This window comes from Zootoca vivipara, chromosome 13 (genome assembly GCF_963506605.1).
Source record: "Zootoca vivipara chromosome 13, rZooViv1.1, whole genome shotgun sequence".
Taxonomy (NCBI): Eukaryota; Metazoa; Chordata; class Lepidosauria; order Squamata; family Lacertidae; genus Zootoca; species Zootoca vivipara.
In genome coordinates this window covers 30,021,547-30,046,429 of record NC_083288.1, presented here as the reverse complement: position 1 = coordinate 30,046,429, position 24,883 = coordinate 30,021,547, and the positions used below count along the sequence as shown (strand labels likewise).

Sequence of the window (24,883 nt, the reverse complement as noted above, 5' to 3'; positions counted from 1 at the left end):
CACTTGTGGTGAATTTTTTTGTGCGGATAAACCATTTGGACAAATGTTTGCATTAGTTCCTTTTTCTTGCATTTGGAATCACAAAAATCAGCTTAGACTATGACTGCCACCCAATAAATCAGGGCTGATCCCAGACATTTTGTTGGCTGAACGGAAGGAGTAGTTAGTCTTCCTCCATTCCCGACTTAAACTCGGAGGATGAGACAGCACCTGACAAGACACATGAAGGCAGCAGGCTACCTTAGGAGGCAGAGGGCAGATGACATAGCACAAATCTAGCTCTGTCTTCTTATACTTCACTGCTGCTTGCTCACTCTTCCAGCTGGGATTCAAAGAATGCTGCAATGCAGTAGTAGAGGCACCAGCATGTGTCGCAGGAGAAGCACAATGCATGCACATGAATTTTGCCTCCTGGAGTCCTGGTCTGGCTGTCTTGCTACTTTTTCAGTTGGACAGGGTCATTTGCCAAGAGGCATATGTATGATGGGTATCCTTTAAAAAAATTTTTTTTAACAGATTTTACCACATAAATATTAGAGAAGGGAAAAAGTGCAGACTGGAATTTTGATGAGGACGACGTTGTGCGGATATTATAAAAAGACACATTTCCAATTTCCAAGGAAGCATGGCCAGTACCAAGTCAATAATAAATTGAAACATGGAAGCAATTGTGATAGTTTGATTTGATTGATTGTATTTCTGTGCTACAACATCCCTCTGAGGAATGTAAACAATATTTTCCGATCAGCTGTGCTGCACTCTTGGGAGTAGGATCCCAAGATGGCAAAACAGACTTAAAATAACACACCTTCCCATGTCTGTTGTCGTTAGCTGATGCAACATTTAGTGACTATTAAAGGTAAAAATCAGTGCCACCTGGAGTACTGTGTCCAGTTCTGGGCACCACAGCTCAAGAAGGATTCTGACAAGCTTTAACGTGTCCAGAAGAGGGCAACCAAAATGGTCAAAGGCCTGGAAACGATGCCTTATGAGGAACGGCTTAAGGAGCTGGGTATGTTTAGCCTGGAGAAGAGAAGGTTAAGGGGTGATATGATAGCCGTGTTCAAATATATAAAAGGATGTCATATAGAGAAGGTAGAAAGGTTGATTTCTGCTGCTCCAGAGAAGTGGGCACAAGAAAGAAGATTCCACCTGAACATTAGGAAGAACTTCCTGACAGTAAGAGCTGTTTGGCAGTGGAATTTGCTACCAAGGAGTGTGGTGCAGTCTCCTTCTTTGGAGGTCTTTAAGCAGAGGCTTGACAGGCATATGTCAAGAATGCTTTGATGGTGTTTCCTGCTTGGCAGGGGGTTGGACTGGATGGCCCTTGTGGTCTCTTCCAACTATATGGTTCTATGATTCTAAGGTTAAAAGTATTTGGTTGGGAAAATGCATAGACTTTCAATTTTTCAGTACTTTGTACCCCAATGCAGCTGGAGGGAAATTAGTTCTTACAAGTAAATGTATTTCAAAATGATTTAAGGGAGGTTGAGTAGTTTTCTGTTGCTTTGAAGTAATCTAGGAATTCTGGTCACCATTTTCATTTCCAGAATGTCTAACTTGTTAATTTATTTTGATTTTTAAAACCCTAATTGAACTAGCCTACCCCCCAAAAAATTATTTGGAACTGGATCTGGGAAAGACAATAAGCTATTCAGCATGTTAAATCTAGATTTAAGACAGGTATGACTGGTCAGAGTTAACAATATTAATGTATTGTCAATAATTGGTGAATTGTATGGAGGAAAAGATTGCTGTTCACTAGGCAGTTCTTTAAAATGTTTGTTGAAAGTGACTGTACATTGTAACGTACAGTCTATTCTTGAATAATTGTCCAGTGGGGAAATATGGCAACCAGTTTAGGATGTATTGTCACCTCCTGGAAGAATTTTCAGATGATTCTGTGAATGTATGACTAGTCATGATCAATAGCTGTTTAGGGGAGTTTTTAATGTGTGACATTTTAATGTATTTTAATCTTTGTTGGAAGCTGCCCAGAGTGGCTGGGGAAACCCTGCCGGATGGGCGGGGTACAAATAAATAATAATAATAATATTAATAATAATAATAATAATAATTAGCTAAACATAAACTCACTTACCCACAAAGAACCACAGCTGTTCTTAAAGAACCAAGGTATGTTTTAATTTTTGAACAGTGAATACAAAGCAACCTATGGTCATAAATCTATTATTCTTCATATTGATATTCATCATTCCCTATTTCTCCCCCAACATTGCTCTTGGGCTGATACTCTTTCGTCACTTTTTTTTGTTGCTTTTGGGAATAGAAACCCAGATGAGCCAGTCAGGGTTGATCCAAGACCTTTTGCTGGCTGAGATGAAGGATGACTTCCTCCCCACACTCCATTCCCTTCTTAAAGTCTAGATATCTGAAACCACATATGATGGCAGCAGATTAGCAAAGAGGCAGGTCACATAGCACAAATCCACCGCTGTGCTCTTAGTACTTTGCTGCTGCGTGCTCTCTGCTTCATCTAGTGATTGCAGATGTACAATGGGTTATCTAGTGACTGCAGATGTACAATGGGTTATTTTATTTTATTTTGCAGATTTTGCTAGAGATCTTCTGTAGAAAATGTGGATTAAAGGGGGGAGTACAGCCTATATGTGTAATTTGTATGCATGTTGTTCTCCAGCTGCTGCAAAAACCTGCATAATTAGGACCCATAACTGAGTAGTGAGCCCCTATGCAAAACATATAAGTGTGTGCAACTAGCTTCTCTTTCTGATGTTCCATCTAATGCACAGATGCCAAGGGATGGCTTGAGGGATATAGAATCAAGTTGCAATGCAAACAATTGTGAGTCGAGGCCCCGTCCCCCACTTTATGCTAAAATAAGACAGATTGACACAAGCATTTTAGGTTAATGAGCTAAAAAAGGCCACAACTTTATTGGTTACATAATGTGAGTGGTGTTGGCTTAGGCATTGGATCCGAACCGACTATATTTGACTCCTGCCCGCTCTGCAGGAAGTCACACAAGAGTTAACAAGCTGTAGGAGGAGCTGGTTGATGCAAATCAACTGGAAGCTTTCTCCTAGAGTCACCGGAGGGTCATGCCATGGCCCTAGTCACCACCTGGGCATCAGGCAGGAAGCACGACCACTAGTCCCCTTCAACAGATGACCAACCGAGGTCCATAGCCAGGTCAGGTGTTGAATGCATGAAAATAAGAGGGAAGGAGGGAGATCCGTGTGTCCAGGAAACAAACAGGCTGAGCCACAGTCCTGCGCTCGTTTAAGAGTGGCAAACCACGCACCCCCGCCAGCCGTATTGGCTGACTGCGGGCATGACACAGGCCAGGGACTCTCTGAAGCAGTGGGCTATCCAGACCCCCTGCAAAGCGTGGGAAGTGAGACCAGCTCACAACCCCTCCCCTCGGGGAAAAGGAGAGGCTTTGTAAAAGGTGTAGAAGGGGAATGAGTGGACATAGTGAGTGGAGAAAGAACCATCATATTGTTTTCTCAACGGGAATTAAAAAAAGGAAAATGAGATGCATTTGAATGTTAAATTAAAGGAGCTCTGTTTAAATCAAACTGGCTAATCAATATTTATATGTTAACAATTCTTGATTTCTTCCTTGTATAGGTAGTATGTGAGGAAAATGCAAAATCATACATCCATTTCTGCCTTTCTGCTGCTGGAATTCTCAGACGTTCGAGATCTGCAAATCTTACACTTCTTTGTATTTCTGGTATTGTACTTAATGGCAACACTAGGGAATCTTCTTATTGCTACTGCTATTGCTCTTGATCATCACCTTCACACACCCATGTATTTCTTTCTATTGAATTTGGCCATCATGGACCTTGGAACAGTTTCAGTCCTGGTACCCAAATCAATGGCGATTTCTCTCCTAAATTGCAGATTTATTTCATATTTTGGATGTGTTGCTCAAGTTTTCTTTTATATGTTATTTGCAGCATCTGACTATGCTCTGCTAACCATAATGGCACATGACCGATATGTGGCCATTTGCAACCCTCTCCACTATGAGACAATTATGCACAAGGGAGCCTGCATTCGAATGGTAGCCATTGCGTGGATTGTAGGTCTTCTTTATGCCACATTACATACTGGGATCACCTTTGCCAACACGTTTTGTTCTAATGTTGTCAATCAATTCTTCTGTGAAATCCCAAAGTTATTGAAGCTCTCCTGTTCTAACTTTTACTTAGTGGAAGTTGGAGTTATTGTGCTAAGCTGTAGTATAGGATTTGGATGTTTCGTTTTCATTACCATAACTTACATGGAGATCTTTTCTACAGTGCGCAAAATCCCTTCTGTCCATGGTAAGAAAAAAGCCCTTTCCACTTGCCTTCCCCACCTCACTGTTGTCTCTGTCTTACTGTTCACTGGAGTGTTTGCTTATACAAGGCCTCCCAGTGAAGCTTCTTCTGATCTAGATATAGCTTTTGCTGTGGTGTACTCCATAATTCCTCCCACATTGAATCCATTCATCTACAGCATGAGAAACAAAGAGATCAAGACCGCCGTATGGAAACTCTTAGATGTGCGGCATTCTTCTAAAACTATATCCAGAATTCTATAAAAAGGCATGTGGGTGCTTTACGATCACCTTCTGTATTTGAATTTTCCCCTATAATCTGTTGTAGAATATCTGTTTTGCATGAAGACAGCTCCTAGTTTAAAACTTGGCATCTCCGAGTAGGACAAGGAATGATGACCTGTCTGAAGGCCCAGAGAGCCACTAGAAGTCTGTGAATATAATACAGAGCAAAATGGAACAATGGCTCTATGCATTTCAGGCAACTTTGACACAAATTCTCCCTAATGCGTCAACTTTATTCTGCATGTCTTTGTAATTTGTTCACCTGTGTCTTGTGATGGAGTCAAATATCCCATGAATGACCCCATCAAGCCTTAGTCCTCCAACAGGGGGCTGAGAGGGATATATGTCCAATGCCTATGCTAAATCCTACCTACATCTGAAATCAATAAAGTTGTGGCCATTTTTTAAAAAAATCCCAGAAAATTTTCTTGTTCACTTTGTTCACCTTCTTAAATTGGGCCTTGTTCCCAGAGGTGGGGGCAATACTATCATCTCATCCACACCATACATTAAAAGCACTCTTAACACCCTTCAAGGCCCATGGCTTTCCTCCACAGAATCCTGGAACGTCTGATTTACTGAACAATATGAGAGCTGTTAGGAGACCTCAATAAACCAAGTTTCTGGGAAATATCTCTTTATTGCATCCTCTCTCTTTACTGAATACAAAATGCACCTCCATTTAGGTAGCTCTTGGCAACAGGCTATCATCAAAGTTCTTTTGGGGTCGAGAGAATGATATGGGAAGTGGGAATTCAAAGGTAGGTTTCAGTGCCATTCTCTTACAATTGGAATTATATTATTACATCTGGTTGAACCAGTAAGAATTCTGGCGACCTTGTTCTGCACTAATTGAGGCTCCTAGGTCATATTCATGGGCAATCCTATGTATAATCCAATTCATGATTCGATCAGGAGTTTACCCCAACATGGATTGCTATGGACGTCTATCTTTATCTAGAAATGGCAACAATATTTGAATGACTGCTCCCCGCATTAAATGGGGGGTGATTTTTGTGTGGTCGAGGGCAGCCCCTTGGACCACAGAACGGCTACCTGGTAGTTCGGATCTGGTCACCACCTTTCCAGGCAGGCTGCCTGGGGTCTCCGCCTACCCCAGCCAATCGTCCAATCCTGCCTGGGGAGGTGTTGCCAGGGGACAGGCCAGGTAAGGGGGAGGGACTGTCCAGCTCACACAATAGGATTTGAACCTTACCTGCAAGCAGCAGTTGTGGCTCCAGAGATTCTCCCGCCCCCCACACCCTAACTGAAGTTTTCTTCTTTTTCCAAATAATATTTATTGATTTTCAAACATTTCAACACAAAAACAAACACAAAAAGCAAACATATACCGGTAACATAATCAAAAAAAGAAAAAGAAAAGAAAAAAACATATCAATTCTCACATTAATTTGACATTGTGTACTTCCTTGATTCCCCCCACACTGGGTCCATTTATTAAATCTAAATTAAGCAATTTCCCTTTATCATCTTAAATCATTCTAACACAATTTTCCCCTTATTTCACAACCAATTCTAATCTACACAAAGAAAAAAAAACATCGACTATCCTCAACCTATAATTCATTAATTAATCCAAATCTAAATTTATTTTCCCATCCATCTCTAATTTTTCCTTTACCCTAACAATTTATTCCCCCAAATTTTCCATACATTCAAATATTATTTATTCTATCATAATAACCTTTAACCACCTTTATCTAATGCTACCCCCCTTCCCCTGGACTCCGGATCTCCCAGATGTATCAACCAGCTCCATAAAATGTTCCAGTTTCGGACCATCTTAATCAATCAGAAAATAACCCATTCTCCTTTTTTTTTCTGATGACTCGCTTTGCACCTTTTTTTAAATAATGACTTTTATTTGTAATGTTGAAACATAAAATAAAAGTTATTATTTAAAAAAAGTGCCAAGCGAGTCATCAGCAAAAAGAAAAGAAAAGAAAAGAAATTTCCTGCATTGCCTTTCCGTAGCAGTACATCATAACTTTGGCGGTTTCAGGCCTTGGGCAGATTCCTTTTGGCTATATACCTAACGTGGAGGGGTGTGAAGCGGTGACCTTATTCCCTTTGCGGCATCAAGATCAGGGTTCCCCCTGTTAAAGGGATCTTGGGGGGAGGCAATGGCCCATACACCGAGTGGTTGTCCTTGCTTTCCCCCTCCTTGCTTTTACCCTCTGGGTGTGAGGGTACTGGCGGCGAGCCTCTGGAGGCTCAAGTGGCAGTTAGGCATTGGAAATTTGCATAAAAGAAGAAGGGGGGCAGATTACGTCATCCTCTGCCCAGAAATTGGAGAATTAATTCCATTAAAGGGATTCCAGGGGCGGTAGCTTTGTCCTGGGCCTATGGAGGTCAGGGCCTTATGGCACCCCCCCCAATGGTGGCCACAGGAGGTGTCTCAGTAGATGTACATCACTGGGCTCCTTTCTGGTGGTTAATTTCTCCCAGACTGTAACACACAGGTTACAGTTGGATATAGCCGGTTAGGTTCCAATGCCTAAGCCAATACTGCTCCACATCCTAAACCAATAAAGTTGTGGCCTTTTCACCCACTTAAAACTTATTCATTGTGTCATGTCTTATTTCACGGGGAGGGAGGGACATTGCCACACAACGCCCAATGTCTGAGCCAAGGTCTTCCTACATCTGAATCTTAATAAAGTTGTAGCCAATTTTAATCTCATAACATGTTGTCTTGAGTCATTATTCTGCTCAGGGGTCGCCTGGGGTTTGGGGGGACTCTGCCTGTCCACGGAATATAATCAAACAAATCTGAAATTATGCTAGTCATAGATTCCCCACAAGTGCCGTCATTTTCATGCATTGAGGGAGATATTGTAGATGTTGTAGAAACATAGTGTAGGAACATATTGTCTTAGCTGCCAAGTATCCCATTTTTCGCAGGAAACCCCCAGATTTTAATCCATTTCCCGCTGTTCTCCCGAATGGAGAAAAATCTTGGAAATCCCCCCGGATTTCCTACCTTCCAGGGAGCCTCCATTTTGGGTGCCACTCTTCCCATGTGTGGGCACCGGAAATCAGGCAGAGTGGCACCGCAAATCGCTTCTGCGCATGCCCGGCGGCCATCTTGGTGGTGGCCACATGGCGGCGGCCATCTTGGTGCCAGCCACATGGTGGCAGCCATATTGGTGGTGGCTGCATGGCGGCGGCCACCACCAAGATGGCCACCAGGCATGTGTAGAAGCGACTTTTGGTGTCGCTGTGTCTGATTTCCGATGCCCACACATGGGAAGAGCAGCCCTGGAAGTTGCTTCTATGCAATTTCCGGTGTTGCGTCGCTGCTGATCCCACATTTTTCAGCGGGAGACTTGGCAGGTATGCATATTGTAGATGTTATTTCTTTTCATCTGCAACTAACGTAGAAGACGAAACATTACTTTGATGAGTTTAAACAAGGTTTTCAGATCAGCAATGCTACACTCTTGGGAGTAAGATCCCAAGATGGCGAAAAAAACTCAGAATAACTCACTTTCCCATGTGTGCTGTCCCTATTAGTTGATGCAACATTAGGTGAATTTAATTGTAACATCAGCAGTCTTTATAAAGGCAAAAAAAATCAGTAACATATTCCATAGTAAGGACCACATCAAAGACAAAGTGATTGGCTGGGAAGATGCAGGGACTCTCATATCATCAGAAAATTGAACCCTAAAGCAGTTAGAGGGTTAACTAATTCTTAAATATAAAGGTATGTCAAAACGATTAAGGGGGTTGAGTAGTTTTCTATTATTTTGATATAATCTGGAGGTGCTTATCACTTTTTTCACATCCAGTCATCTATCTATCGAATTTCATGTGGTCTCATGTATACTTGAAACATAAGAGTAATGATGCAGCCATGCTTAGACCGTTCTCTTTTACAGAATGTCTGACTTGTTAATTCTTTCTCATTTTTGAGACCCTATTTAAACTAGCTTGGCCGTCAAATATATTTGGGATTGGATCTACCGGTAGGTGAGGCAAGAACTTACTGAGTGTTTTTAGAGTATTACTGCGCTGTTCATTCTTGGGGAATTGTATATGGGGGAAGATTGCTATTAATCAAACAGTTCTTTAAAATCCTTGCTGGACAGTCTCTTCTTGAACAATTATCGGGAGCAATAAATATGGCTGCCTGCATCTCTAAATACATGATTGGATGTATTGTCACTTCCTGGAAGCATTTTAAATGACCTTTTGTGTGTGTGTTGCTGACTACCGGCAGCCACAAGGAATTTAAAAATGTTTTTGAAAGAAAGAAGGAAGTCTTCAGACAACTTCATAAGTACTGTTGTCAAACCATGAATTGATTAGTTCATTGATTTGTACAGTAATCCTCATTGCACACTCTGCACACGGGTCTGAAATGGGCAGAAGGGAAGAGCTCTCTACAAAATGCAGTTTGGTCTGGAATGCTGCATCAGCCACAGAGTGCTTATATTAACTATTTTCTTCTGTTTGTGAGAAAAACAGAGGCAGTTCTAATTGGGGCGGAGGAGTTTTGATTCTAATCAGCTGTTTTGGATGAATGGGAGCAATTTCCTACAATGTCAAAGCACCTAAACAATTATTGTCCTGCACATACAGCTTTTAAAAACCAATTTAGAAATGAAACTGCTGCAGAATAGAAAAGTTCCAATTTTAATGTACATGGATGACGCTGTATTTCTTTCTCAAACCAAAGTTGGCTTGAAAGGAGCATTAGAGAAATTCAGTGATCAATGTAACACTGAAGTGCTAACAATTAATTTTGCTAAAACTAAAATTGTCCGCTTTGGCCGCTCCTTTAGGAAACACAATTGGAATATGAAGGGAAATGCCATAGATCAAATTAAGATCTTCCAATACTTAGGCATCACCTTCTCTTACAATGCCAAATTCTCAGCACATCTGACCACATCAGCCACCTTAGCAGAAAGAAGTGCTAACACCATTCTTAGACTATTTAGAAGGAAAGGTGCTGGTTTCCTTCCTATGGCCTTAAAAGTCTTTCAGGCAAAATCTCTGGTCCAACTTCTATACGGTTCACAAATTGGACTCTCTGCCAATCTTAAGATTCTCGAAACAGTCCAATCAAAATTTCTTAGATCCCTATTCGGCACCCCTAAGAGCACATCTAATGTAATATTAAGGCAAGACTGCCCAGAGTTGAATTAAAAGTCTGGGAACAAGCAATATCCCTCTGGTTGAAAATTCATTATAACCCAAAGGGAATGTTATCTGTGACATTTTTACCTGTTTGGTATAGCCTTAACAACCCGACCCATCAAGGGTTTACTCAGACTCCGTGTTGATTGACTGGACATTCCAGGAAGGGAAGGGAATGGTTGAATGTTTAAAGAGAAGGGAGAGTCATTTTTTGTGAGTTGAGAGGGTGCTGGGGAGCGGGAGTGTGAGGGTGGTTGAAAAGAAGGTCTAGGAGAGTAGGTTTAGGCTAGGTAGTCGATAGGTTATCTAGTACACGAGTAACAAAGTTATGACTGTTGAAACTAAGCTTGTGCAAAGGAAACCTTAAAGCAACCATTACGTTATTGAGCAATAGAATCATAGAATCATAGAATCATAGAATCATAGAGTTGGAAGAGACCACAAGGGCCATCCAGTCCAACCCCCTGCCAAGCAGGAAACACCATCAAAGCATTCCTGACAGATGGCTGTCAAGCCTCTGCTTAAAGACCTCCAAAGAAGGAGACTCCACCACACTCCTTGGCAGCAAATTCCACTGCCGAACAGCTCTTACTGTCAGGAAGTTCTTCCTAATGTTTAGGTGGAATTTTCTTTCTTGTAGTTTGAATCCGTTGCTCCGTGTCCGCTTCTCTGGAGCAGCAGAAAACAACCTTTCTCCCTCCTCTATATGACATCCTTTTATATATTTGAACATGGTTATCATATCACCCCTTAACCTTCTCTTCTCCAGGCTAAACATACCCAGCTCTCTAAGCCGTTCCTCATAAGGCATCGTTTCCAGGCCTTTGACCATTTTGGTTGCCCTCTTCTGGACACGTTCCAGCTTGTCAGTATCCTTCTTGAACTGTGGTGCCCAGAACTGGACACAGTACTCCAGGTGAGGTCTGACCAGAGCAGAATACAGTGGTACTATTACTTCCCTTGATCTAGATGCTATACTCCTATTGATGCAGCCCAGAATTGCATTGGCTTTTTTAGCTGCTGCATCACACTGCTGACTCATGTCAAGTTTGTGGTCTACCAAGACTCCTAGATCCTTTTCACATGTACTGCTCTCAAGCCAGGTGTCTCCCATCCTGTATTTGTGCCTTTCATTTTTTTTGCCCAAGTGTAGTACTTTACATTTCTCCTTGTTAAAATTCATCTTGTTTGCTTTGGCCCAGTTGTCTAATCTGTTAAGGTCATTCTGAAGTGTGATCCTGTCCTCTGGGGTGTTAGCCACCCCTCCCAATTTGGTGTCATCTGCAAACTTGCTCAGGATTCCCTCAAGCCCATCATCCAAGTCATTGATAAAGATGTTGAACAAGACTGGGCCCAAGACAGAACCCTGTGGCACCCCACTAGTCACTACTCTCCAGGATGAGGAGGAGCCATTGATGAGCACCCTTTGGGTTCGGTCAGTAAGCCAGTTACAAATCCACTGAATGGTAGCATTGTCTAGCCCACATTTTACCAGCTTCTTTACAAGAATATCATGGGGCACCTTGTCAAAGGCCTTGCTGAAATCAAGATAGGCTACATCCACAGCGTTCCCTTCATCTACCAGGCTTGTAATTCTGTCAAAAAATGAGATCAGATTAGTCTGACATGACTTATTTTTCAGGAACCCATGCTGACTTTTAGTGATCACAGAGTTTCTTTCTAGGTGCTCACAGACTGTTTGCTTAATGATCTGCTCTAGAATCTTTCCTGGTATTGATGTCAGGCTGACTGGGCGGTAATTGTTTGGGTCCTCTCTTTTCCCCTTTTTGAAAATAGGGACAACATTTGCCCTCCTCCAGTCTGCTGGAACTTCGCCTGTTCTCCAGGAATTTTCAAAGATTATTGCCAGTGGTTCTGAAATCACCTCTGCCAGTTCTTTTAATACTCTTGGATGTAGTTCATCTGGCCCTGGAGACTTGAATACATCTAAACTAGCCAAGTATTCTTGTACTACCTCCTTACTTATTCTGGGCTGTGTTTCCCCTGCTGAATCATCTGCTCCATATTCTTCAGGTCGGGCGTTGTTTTCTTTCTTGGAGAAGACTGAGGCAAAGAAGGCATTGAGGAGTTCTGCCCTTTCTCTGTCCCCTGTTTGCATTTCACCATCTTCTCCTCTGAGTGACCCCACTGTTTCCTTGTTTTTCCTTTTGCTACGGACATACCCATAAAAGCCCTTTTTGTTGCTTTTAACCTCTCTAGCGAGCCTGAGTTCATTCTGTGCTTTAGCTTTTCTGACTTTGTCTCTACACGTGCTGGCTATATGTTTGAATTCCTCTCTGGAGATTTCCCCCCTTTTCCATTTGTTGTACATATCCCTTTTAAATCTTAACTCAGTCAAAAGTTCTTTAGATAGCCAGCCTGGCTTCTTTAGGCACCTTCCATGTTTCCGTCTCATTGGTATTGCCTGAAGTTGTGCTTTTAATATCTCCCTTTTAACAAACTCCCAACCATCATGAACTCCCTTCCCTTTTAGTATTACTGTCCATGGGATTTCACCCAGCGTTTCCCTAAGTTTTCTGAAGTCGGCTTTCTTAAAGTCTAGAATTTGGACCTTAGAATGCTTGGTTGCTCCTTTCCGCTGGATAATAAACTCCAGAAGAGCATGGTCACTCCCACCTAAAATTTCCAGTGTTAAAGTGCCAATTAGAAAATCGTCTGTGTTATTTTTCCAGCCAAGGTACATGAAAACTCATTCAGGAGGACATCCATTAAAAAGACAACACTTCCTTCGAGAGGGGAACGGTTAGTTTGTATCTTTAGGGTGCACCAAGAGGGCGAGCCAGGCAGACAGACAGACCCAGGGTGTCCTAAAGTTACCTCAGGAGAGAGGCAAGCTTTTACAGAAAGGGATTTCTAGAGGCAGAACTTCCTAAACTGTGGACACAAGGGATAGTCTCCGATATAGCCCTGAACTTTAAAAGGTACCTGACCACTTTTGCGCTGGAAGAGGACTCTCTTTTGTATAAAAGGAGAAGAAAAAGAATAAAACCCTCGAGTGCATGAGAGAATACAGGATAGCCTAAAGGGAGCAATAGGGGGAGGTTCAGTTTACCCCAGATCATCCCTGTTAGTTCTACTCCCAAAATGTGCTAAAGAGTTTGCACCCCAGCAGGGACTGCAAATGTATGATGGGTTATTATTACAGATTTTTCTACAGATCTTCTGTGGTGAAGGGAAATGTGGATGACAGGAAGAACAAGTACAGGCTGGTATTTTGATGAGGACAACCCTGTGTAAAAGCTACAGAAACATTCCAAGGATGACATGCACCAAATCCACAATGAACTAACCATGCGATGGATAACGGTGTGAGTAGGACTTCATCTCTCCCCACACTACCCTTCATTTACCTCAATGTGGGTATAAGCTAAAATGGTACAGCATCCTTTTTTTTAATGAAATCTTTTGACAGTTATGAGCTGCACCCCCTTTCCGGTAATCTTTTTATGGTGGGTACATAAACTGGATCAAAGGTTTCCACTCATTTTATAGAGGTGGTGGGTGGGCACTTTTCCTGGTTTCCTTGGGGCAACTGGCTGATGCTCCCTGTCTGTTCCACTTGGTTTCATTGTCTTGCATAAAGTTTGAAAATATACCTAAGACTACCCAGTTGCATTGATTTCCTTCATTCCAAGTGAGGACAATGAATGAGGTGGTTATTACATTTTATCCTCGCAAAAACCCTCCAGGGCAAGGTAGGCCAATAGTTTCAAAAGGACCCAGAGAGCTTTATGTAGAATGGGCATTGGCTCCCTCCCCAGAATTACTCTTGGAATAACCTTTGCCTTTAAGATTCTTAGCCAATGTCATTTGCTCCTTCATTGGGTCTACTGAACTAAAGCCAAGCCGCCTTCTACCACCTTTAAACTATGTCTGTTCCACAACCTTACTACCAGTAGCCTGCATGCACATTTTTCACCCCTCTCATTGATGTCTGCAAATGAAGCCAAACACCCCAAAAAATCTATATGTGTACTTTGTACCGTATGCATGTAGTCCATCCATCTTCTCCAGAAACCTGCATAATCAGGGCCCATAAGTGGGTAGTGGGCAGTCTACTGAGTGGACAAAGAACCATCATACTGTTTTTACAGGGGGAATTAAGCAAAGTAAAATCAATTGAATATGGTTGTTAAATTAAAAGAGCCCTGTTCAAATCAAACCGGTTAATCAATATTTGTATGCTAAAAAGTCTTGATTTCTTCCTTGTACAGGTAGCATGTGAACAATATGCACAATCTTACATCCATGTCTGCCTTTCTGCTGCTGGAATTCTCAGACGTTCGAGAACTGCAAATCTTACACTTCTTTATATTTCTGGTATTGTACTTAATGGCAATAATAGGGAATCTTCTCATTTCTATTGCTATTGCTCTTGATCATCGCCTTCACACACCCATGTACTTCTTTCTTCTGAATTTGGCCATCATGGATATTGGAACAGTTTCAGTCATGGTACCCAAATCAATGGAGATTTCCCTCCTAAATTGCAGATTTATTTCGTATTTTGGATGCGTTGCTCAAGTTTTCTTTCAGTACTTATTTGGAGCATCTGACTATGCTCTGCTAACTATAATGGCACATGACCGATATGTGGCCATTTGCAACCCACTCCACTATGAGACAATTATGCACAAAGGAGCCTGCATTCGAATGGTAGCCATTGTGTGGATTGTAGGTCTTCTTTATGCCACATTACATACTGGGATCACCTTTGCCAACACGTTTTGTTCTAATGCTGTCAATCAATTCTTCTGTGAAATCCCAAAGTTATTGAAGCTCTCCTGTTCTAACTTTTACTTAGTGGAAGTTGGAGTTATTGTGCTAAGCTCCAGTATAGCACTTGGGTGTTTCATTTTCATCATCATAACTTACATGGAGATCTTTTCTACAGTGCGCAAAATCCCTTCTGTCCATGGTAAGAAAAAAGCCCTTTCCACTTGCCTCCCCCACCTCACTGTTGTCTCTGTCTTACTGTTCACTGGAGTGTTTGCTTATACAAGGCCTCCCAGTGAAGCTTCTTCTGATCTAGATATAGCTTTTGCTGTGGTGTACTCCATAATTCCTCCCACATTGAATCCATTCATCTACAGCATGAGAAACAAAGATATCAAGACTGCCTTATGGAAACTCTTAGATGTGCGGCATTCTTCTAAAACTATATCCAGAATTCTATAAGAAGGCATGTGGGTGCTTTACAATCACCTTCTGTATGTGAATTTCCCCCTATAATCTGTTGTAGAACATCTGTTTTGCATGAAGGCAGCTCCTATTTTAAAACTTGGCATCTCCAGGACTTCTGGTGTACCGCCAGCGCTGATCGGTGACGAATCCTTGAGCTCCGAAGTTCCTGGCACTGTGAGGGGGGGCTGCGACAGCAACACGGACCCCCAGAAGAACCCCAGATTGAGCTTTCTTGGGGCGTGAGAGCTTGGCTGTGCCCCAAAGTGACTCCTCTGTCCCTGGTAAGCTCTTTTTAAGAGCTCCGACAGTGAGCGGAGCCTATATATATATAGGCTTTGAAGACATTGGACATCGTGAGTAACAGAAAGAAATTTAAGGGGGGGAAATTTACATAGAAAAGAATTGGCCACGGGAGGAGATTTAAACAGGAAGTCGATCTCCCATTGAAAGAACTGTGATGCAGTTAATTTGCCTGTAGCCGGAAAGACTGAAAGGAACTTATCAATTACCTTCCCCCTGAAGCAGGGTAAAGGGGAGAAGAGCTGAATCCACTAAAATCCCTGTAAAATTTTTAATTTGGACTGGGGAAATTCCCCCGGGAGTTTGGAGTCAGGCCCCTGGAGGGATCAGCGAGCCACCATTATGATATCACAATAGAAAGGAATTTTTTTACCTCTTTGAAGTTGAGAACTGTCAATTTTGAAGAGAGCGCAAAATATAAAGCTGGGTATAAGAAGTTTGATAAATGCTCTTTTCACAAATGGTCACAAGATTTTTAAAATATGAAGAAGAATTAAAAATGAGAGTATAACCAGTTCAGATATAAACTTGGTCCCTGATGTTTTCGGAAATAAGATCTGTGCCACTTCCTGCTCTGTTCTGTTCTCGTGAAATCTGAGACGAGCAGGATGTCTGTAGCCATAACATCACCTGATGGATTGGACTTTCAGAAGGAACTTTTGGAATTGCTTTTGGACTTGAGAAATGAATTGTGGCAGCTTCCGGGTTCAGCGCCAGCGCCGATCGGCGGGGTTTCGTCTCGTCTCCGAGACGGCCCGTCCCTGCTAGGAGTGGGGAGGGCAGCGAGAGCGACGCTGCGCCCCTTAGAACCTCGGGAAGGGCGTCCCGGGGGCAAATTTGCTCGGCACAGCCCCAATCCGGACTCCCCAACCCTTCGGCTAGCTCTAATAAGAGCTCCGGAGTGAGGAGGGTAGAAGTCGCGGGGGCCATTTTGAGCGGCAACGTTATTCTAGCAGGGAGAAGCTTCAAGCCGAAGGCGGAGAGCGCTGGATTCTTCCGAAAATAAACAAGATTGTAAGTAACCTCACGATTTGGATTATAAAACAATTTGGATCTGGGAGAGAGGGGAGAAAAGAGGAAGCCACCCCCCCCCACGGCAACAAAAGAGACAGTAAATAGAAACCCAAAGCCGTAAACAGAAGATTTGCAATTCAAAAGGATCCCTCAAAGGCATCAAAGAGAATCTCCCCTTTGATGCAGGGTGAAAGGGGAGAGAGACTGTGGTTGTGAGTGCCCTGCAGCAAGAGGTAAAGACTAAGAAAAACCTTTCTTTTCCTCGGGAGCCGGCAGCCCAGACAACCCAGTGAGTTGATCAGGATTTATAAGTCAATTTTTATTTCACTTTGTATTTCTGGACTTTGTGGAATTTCTTTTTTGGTTTAAATGTTTGTGAAATGTGAGTTCGAACTTTATTGTTAATAAGACTTGAAGAATGCAGCCAGTTTGTTAAAATGGAGTCGAGAAAATAAACTGTGATCATATTCCACCCCACGTGACAAGTTTTGACCTTGGCAGGATTGAACTATGTTAACAAAAAAGTGTTCCCCTGAGTTCCAGCGGTCTGTTTTGACCTTAATGTGGGAAACAAGAATAGAACTATGTCAAGAGGAGACACGACGGCAAGAGTTACAGCAACAATTTCAGATGGTGATGGCAGAATATGATTTTTTAGAAGATGAAGCTTTTGACACTGAAAAAGATGAATGTGAGAATGACAATGATGGTGACTGTGATTTGGAAGGAAAAGATGAAGATGAGGACTGTGATGATTCAACACAAAATGAAACACACCACGAAAAAAATGATGACTTTACTCTACAAAAAGTTGGATGGAGTGCCCTGCCTTTGAGGAGGGCACGATTGGTATTACTGGAACTCCAGAACGCCCACAGGGAAGAAGGAAAAAATATGCAGAGAAGAGAAGAAATTCAGGGGTCCTGTATGGTGGCCTGGATGGCAAAAGACTGTAAACAGGGGGTGGGGTGAAGGGAAAGTGATGTTGTGATTATAAGGATGGATTAACAGGTTTATAACTGGTCTGCTGATTATGGAATTTGCTGGATTGGGGGGGTGGAGCCGGTAATCGGGGATGTAAGGTTAAATTGAGAATAGTTATAGTTTTAAAAGTGAATGGATTTTGGAAAAATGTGAAAATATGGAGGCTTATAGAGGGAGTAAAAATTAGGCACGGGAAGATAAAATGGGAGTTTGATTTTTCAGTGATTTGAATATTAGATGAAAATGTTAACAATTGATTTATAAGTTGTATAAGATATAAAGGTGTATTTTTATAAAGTAAGAAACTGTTGCAGATGATAAAAAAGGGATGAAAACCGGGGAAGGGGGGGGAGAGGGGAAGCCCACAAAATATGGTTTTACAATTATGAATGTAAGAAAAAATTTTCTGTTTTGTATTGTTTTTTTCTCTTTTTTTGCCCTTTCTTTTTTCTCTTTTTTCCTATTGCTATTTTTCTCTTTTTTTGGTATGACAATAGATGGTTGGATGGATGGCCTCCTGCGTACTGCCCTGGTTTGCTGGAGCTCCCTGGTGGCAGGGGGTGGCTTTGGGGTCAGGGGAGGGGGAGGAGGACAGAAATCCAAGCATAAAATGGACCATCTCTGACTGTTCACATACATGGGATACTTCTGTGGCAGGGGAGGACCCATGTGGGTGGGTAGGAAGGAGGTGGAAAAGGTGTTTATGTATGTACCGTTTTTTTGTGTGGTTTTTTTGTATTTTGTAAAATTAATAAAAAGTATGTTTAAAAAAAAGAGAGAAATGAATTGTGGCAAAATAATATATTGTTGCGTGAAAGTAATATACAGTTGCGTGAAAGGAATCAGAATGGTGTGGACAGTGAAAAAGGATTAATTTCAACAAAGAATGAAGAGAAGCAAGAAGAACAATCATCAGTCTTGGACAATGTAATTGACTTTAAAGAAAATGAGGAAGATGCATGGAATATTGTTCCCCCAGTGAGGGGGGGGGGGACAGAACATATGTCTGATCCAAGGAGTCTCCAAAGAAGAACCAGCATGGAATAATGTCCTCCCAGTGAGAGAGGGAGGGCAGGATCCATACTAGGGCCATAACTTAAAGGGGGGGATTGAGATAGGGCTGGAAAGTGGAAATATAACTGGATGGTTTTGTACTACAGTATTTAGAGAATTGGGGAGGCAGCAGGGGATGATCAAGGAAAAATGGGGGGTAGGCTGGGACAGGGTGGGAGTGGGGTAATAATGGATGTAAATTTTTGATTGATCTAGATGGTCCGAAACTGGAATGACTTGTGGAACTCGCTGAAGTATCTGGGAGACCCTGAGTCCAGCGGAAGGGGGGCTGAATTAGTTTTAAGTGTTTAAATGTTAGCATGATAGAAGAATTAGTATTTAAATTTATGGAAAATTCTTGGTAATAAATTCGAGGTTAAGGGGAGAAATAGTAGATAGAAGGACAGGAATTTTGATTTGGATAAATTGATTAATTATTGGTGAAGAATAGATGATGATTTTAGAATAGAATATTCGAGTGATAATGATAAAATGTGTTAGAATGATTTAAGATATAAAATGGAACTTGCTTACTTGGAATTTTAAAATGTACCCAGTGAGGGGGGAATTGAGGAAGTCAACAATGTTAAGTAAAAAATGCAAGAATTGATTTTTCAAAAATGTGTTCTTTTGTTTTTTGTTCTTGTTTTTGTGATTTTGTAATATTGGAAAATGAATAAAAATTATTTGGGGAAAAAAATAAAAATAAAACTTGGCATCTCCAAGCAGGGCAAGGAATGATGACCTGTCTGAAGGCCCAGAGAGCCACTGGAAGTCCATGCATATAATACAGACAAAATGGAACCATGGCTGGTTGTGTCAGGCAACTTTGACACAAATTCTCCCTAATGTGTCAACTTTATTCTGCATGTCTCTGTAATTTGTTCACCTGTGTCTTGTGATGGAGCCATATATCCCATGAACAACCCCATCAAGCCTTAGTCCTCCAACAAGGGGCTGAGAGTGATATATGTCCAATGCCTATGCTAAATCCTACCTACATCTGAAATCAATAAAGTTGTGGCCTTTTTTTAAAAAAAAAACACAGAACATTTTCTTGTTCACTTTGTTCACCTTCTTAAATTGGGCCTTGTTCCCAGAGGTGGGGGCAATAGTATCATCTCATTCACACTATACATTTAAAGCACTCTTAACACCCTTCAAGACTCATGGCTTTCCTCCACAGAATCCTGGAAAGTCTGATTTGCAGAACAATATGAGAGCTGTTCGGAGACCTCAACAAACCAAGATTCTGGAAACTTCCTCTTTAGTATATCCTCTCTCTTTGCTGAATACAAAATGCACCTCTATTTAGGTAGCACTCGGCAAAAGGCTATCATCAAAGTTCTTTTGGGGTCAAGAGAATGACATGGGCAATCCTATGTATAATCCAATACATGATTCAACCAGGAGGTTACCAGAACATAGACCGCTATGAAAGTCTATCTCTATCTAGAAATGGCAAATCTGGCATAATGCTAGCCATAGATTCAGCTCAAGTGTCATAATTTTTCATGCCTTGAGGAACATATTGTAGATGTTATTTCTTCCATCTGCAACTAACGTGAAAGAAGCAACATTCCTCATGTGTTTTACATGAAACATATTTCAATCCATAGATAATTCCTCTTGAGACTACTACTATTGAATGCTACTGGGATCTGTAGTTTCCCCAAGAACACATGCAGAGTGTAGGGTCATAAAACCTAGTCACTACAAGGTACACATTTACACACACAGCTCATTGCTATAGAAGACATGGAAAATAAAGAAGAACATTTTAGAGATTTTGACTTTGTTTCCATGAAATACAAATGAAGAAATCAAGTGAGATGCGTGACAGAATGCAAAGGTAAAATATAAAGAAAGAATAAACCCTCCTAGTGTTTTCTCCACTGTCATCCAGTAGGTAATGCCACAGAATAATTTGCAAAGTAGAAGACTTGGCAGGTGGCCTGGCATAATCCATCACAATATCCTCGCCTTACATCTGCTAATCTCACTTTAACATTGAGAAAGCAACTGCAGCCTAGATACTGCAACTGTTTTAAACATTACTTAGACAACATTTGTGAAGCAGTCTGAACCCTTGAAATATTTTATATACGTGTACAGTTAAGCAGTGTGTAACTGTCAAGTCAATACATAGACTGAAACCAGTGTCAGCGTCAAAAATTCACAACCTACCATTTCATAAATGGGGTGTCTCTGGGCTGCTCAATACTGGCAGTACCTGGTTTCTGCATGCATCTGTTCATGTGGTACAGATTCCACACAGAAAGCAAAAAATAGCTAAGGTTTAATACTATCTGTGTTTATTGAAAAGCAACCCCCTTTAAATTCAATGTGACTGATTGCCAGATATGTGTTTATAGGATTGCACCCTTACCTAAGCACTTGCACCTTGCATTTTTGTACTGTATGTGAATATAGCTGACTGAACACAGTGGGATCGTATTCTGAGTGCACACACTTGCACTATTTAAATTCTCTATTGCTGAACGCAAACTTCCTCTACTCTCTGTTACGCACAAAAACATACACTGTGTCTTATCTCCTCACAGGAACACAAGCGTATCTTGTCTTTAATTTTCACAAATCTCTTCATCTCATTTGTTAGACTTCAGCAGCACAGCTTGGGGTGAAGAAGAGAAGAAGAGTTTGGATTTGATATCCCGCTTTATCACTACCCGAAGGAGTCTCAAAGCGGCTAACAATCTCCTTTCCCTTCCTCCCCCATAACAGACACCCTGTGAGGTGAGTGGGGCTGAGAGACTTCAAAGAAGTGTGACTAGCCCAAGGTCACCCAGCAGCTGCATGTGGAGGAGCGGAGACACGAACCCAGTTCCCCAGATTACGACTCTACCGCTCTTAACCACTACACCACACTGTGTGTGTGTGTCCCTTTTCCAGCACACTGATGTGCACCTGTGCCCCCCCCAATGCAGTGACCTTGAAGAATCAGCTGTACGATTCAACACTTCATTTAGATATATTAGCTAAAACAATCACTAGCCTCCGAATACTGATTCTTTCATGACACGTATAATTCAATGATCAAACAATCTGCTGTTTTACAATCAGAATTAAGATCTATATAGTTTTGAAAATGAAAATTGCTGAAAGAATTGTTAACCAATGAGTAGAGTTTATTAGATGAGGATTACGCATAACTGGCAGCATGCCTCCTTTCCAGCAAATGTCATTGGAATATGTGGGAATAAACAAAGTTGGCAGCATATTGGGTATCCCCATTGAAGAAAAAGGACTGTATCCTTTACTGGTATGTATAGGTACAATAGAAGTAGGAGGGGGGAACTTTTTATATGTTATAAATTTATTCAATGTGACCATTTCCAAATACTTGGTGTTAAGCCTTACTTCCAGACATGTTAGTTGTGTCTAATTTGTGGCAGCCAAACCAACCTAGGACAGATCCAAGCTATACACTGAAAGCAAACTTAACTCACACTTAAAGCACATGTTTAAAGGTTATTTGGGGGAAGGTCATGTGCTTCAAATGAGCTTGGATATGCTTTCAGATGTTTAACATGAAATGACCCATAGATTTCCATGGCACTTTGATGTTGAACAGAATTGTTGTGGCATAGACTTTGTGGCATGGTGGAAAATAAACTTCAAATGAATTGAGAGCCTTTAGATTGACTATAACAAAGTCCCTGAAAACATTTTTTCTGTATTTTACTCTTCTTTTTACATTTATATCCTTTTTTCACATAGTTCCATGTACTTGGCATATCCATGTAGGGACAGGAGAGATCCTTGTTGAAACATCTGTAGAACTGCTGCCAGTCCATGCAGACAGTTATCAGTTAGATGGACCAAAGTTCTGACTCACAGTTAAGCAACTTTGTTTATTCCCATGTTTCTTTTTGGGTGGCAGGAAACTGTGTTTAGGGGCAATGAGAGGGTCCATCCATGTGGACCAGTTCTTTCCCAGTTCTTTCCCAGTTCCTTCCCAGTTCAGATTTTACCCTGAACCAGAAAAGAATTTTCAGGCTTTTGAAATGCTTTCCTTTTCTTTGACTCAAGCAGCTGAGTCTTTGAAGGTTGCAAACCACAACCTGGCAAGCTTTGACAACACCTCAGGTACATAATTCACAGCAAAATGTTATGCATTTCTATTCAAAAGCATATAGGGTAGCAACTCTAATTGTTTGAAGTCTCTTTTCTTCCATAAAGCTGTCTATCATAAGGGGGATGATACACCTGCTTTTTCATTAGCTATAATGCTATTATATATATATATATATATATATATATATATATATATATATATATATATAGCTTCATTTCTATCATTACTGATTGTGACAGTAATGAAAAATGTTAATAAATTGCTGAATACATGCATTAAATAAGCTCTCTCTCTCTCTCTCTTTTGATCAGCAGCCATGCCACATCTGTAGGAGAAAATGCCTAATTCAACTGTCCTTCCTACTTTTCTTCTCTTGGATTTTTCTGACAACTGGGAGGAAAACATTTTGTACTTCACTCTTTTTTTAGTGGTTTACTTGGCAGCCTTGGCAGCAAATTTTCTTATCATCTCAGCGGTTTCCCTGGATCAAAACTTCATACCCCCATGTACTTTTTCTTGGTGAATTTATCTGTTGTCGACCTTGGTTCCATTTCTGTCACCATCCCCAATGCCATGATCAATTCACTTTGGAACACCAGAGAGATTTCATTTTCTGGGTGTGTTGCACAAGTGTATTCTTTGTTCTTCTTCTTGATCTCAGATCTGTTCTTGCTCACGGGAATGGCGTATGATAGGTATGTTGCCATCTGTGACCCACTGCACTATGAGACAGTGATGGGCAGGAAAGCCTGCATCCAGATGGCAGCCAGTGCATGGATAGCTGGCCTTCTTTACTCAGCCTTACACACCGGTAGCACTTTTGCCATCACCTTCTGTTCGAACATCGTCAACCAGTTCTTCTGTGAAATCCCACAACTGCTGAAAATTTCCTGTGATAATTTGTACCTCGTTGAAGTTGGAGTTATTGCTTTCAGTGCATTTATAGTCTTCACCTGTTTTGGTTTCATAGTTGTTTCCTATGTGCAGATTTTCAAGTCGGTGCTCAGAATCCCTACCACTCAAGGACGGAGTAAGGCCTTCTCAACTTGCCTACCACATCTCATTGTTGTCTCTTTATTTATAAGTACTGGTGCCATTGCCTACTTGAAGCCTGTCTCAGGTGCGCCTTCAGATCTGGATCTGGTGATTTCTGTATTATATTCTGTGGTACCTCCACTGATGAATCCGGTTATTTATACCATGAGGAACAGGGACATCAAAGTTGCACTTTGCAAAATGTTTCAGTACATTGTTTCTTACAGGAAATAAGGAAGCTTTTCCCACTGTGAATCCAATATCCAGTCCTTTGAGGTTTAATATTAGAAACAATGCACTTTTGTAGGCAAATGCCAGAATGAAACGGGACGTAACATAGATATGTGTATGCATGTATCAATCTATCTACTCATACTCACCCATTTAAACTATTGCACTGAAGTTATTTGAATCCTTTGAGTTCTGTCCTGAGTGTGAGTAACAACGGATGCATTTTGTCAAAAGTTCATCACTGTTACAGGTGCCACATAATATATGTTCTGCATTTGTAAGAAATTTATATATTAGTGTGGTGGCACCTATACTGTGGAACTCCCTGCCCATTGACATCAGGCAGGTGCCTTCACTGTACTCTTTTGGATGTCTGCTGAAAACATTTTTGGCTAGATAAGCCTACACAGAGGATTAAAATGGTGGTGTGTTTTCAGTTTATTGCTGTTTTTTTTATTAAAAAAAACCTAAAAATGTTTTAATTGTTTTTACTAGTAATATTGCTGTTTTATTTTTTTCTGTAAACCACTTTGAAGTTTTCTGCAATCAAGCACAATATAAATGTTATGAAATAAATATAATTAATTTTTTTAAGAAGAATCTTTTTAATCTTCCACTGACATTAATCACCAATATACAGAAAAATCCAAGGCTTACATCACACAGACCCTATTGGAGGATGTGTAGTGCAGCATCAAAGTCCCAGACTGTATGAAGTCAGCTCCAGCCATGTGGTGGTCTGACCTTGCACTCTGTAGGAAACTGTGCTTTCTTATTAATTCGTTGAATGTGGTTGTCAGCAAATAATATTAATGTGGGTATTGCTTAACACTGATAATGAATCTATTTACAACAATCGACCTGAGAGTTCCTGAAAATAGAATAAATTGTTGAAAGCTACAGAAATTTAAGATCAGCAGAACTATAATTATATTTCTCAGTATAGATGCTGTAAACACATACCATTTTAAAGGTGAGTGAGAATGAACATTTTCTACCTCCCAAAGCAATGACATTCCCCCCCCCCCAAGGGTGACCTCAATGTATATCCCTAGAGGAGACCAGAGGGATGGATTTCTCCCCCTCGTTTGTTCCAATGCCTTTACTTTCATGGTAGCAAGTGGAACCAGTTGAGTAGAGGTGGGGCGCAGGCTGATGTGGTATAACAATGATAGCACAACTAGAGGAAAGGAGCA

The 24,883-nt window shown here is 41.2% G+C and overlaps 2 protein-coding genes and 1 pseudogene across 2 annotated transcripts; all 3 read left to right on the top strand.

The window, feature by feature from the left end:
- The first annotated feature begins 3,628 nt into the window (after window positions 1–3,628).
- LOC118079097 (olfactory receptor 14A16-like) lies at window positions 3,629–4,576 on the top strand. The gene has a single exon (XM_035103133.1). The coding sequence runs from the start codon at window positions 3,629–3,631 to the stop codon at window positions 4,574–4,576; it is 948 nt and encodes a 315-aa protein (XP_034959024.1).
- An 8,091-nt stretch (window positions 4,577–12,667) lies between these two features.
- Window positions 12,668–14,965, top strand: LOC118079098 (olfactory receptor 14A16-like). The gene is made up of 2 exons (XM_035103134.2): window positions 12,668–12,676; window positions 14,015–14,965. The coding sequence occupies exon 2, from the start codon at window positions 14,018–14,020 to the stop codon at window positions 14,963–14,965; it is 948 nt and encodes a 315-aa protein (XP_034959025.2). The 5' UTR covers window positions 12,668–12,676; window positions 14,015–14,017.
- A 7,793-nt stretch (window positions 14,966–22,758) lies between these two features.
- On the top strand, window positions 22,759–23,690 carry LOC118079094 (olfactory receptor 14A16-like; annotated as a pseudogene).
- The last annotated feature ends 1,193 nt before the right edge of the window (window positions 23,691–24,883 follow it).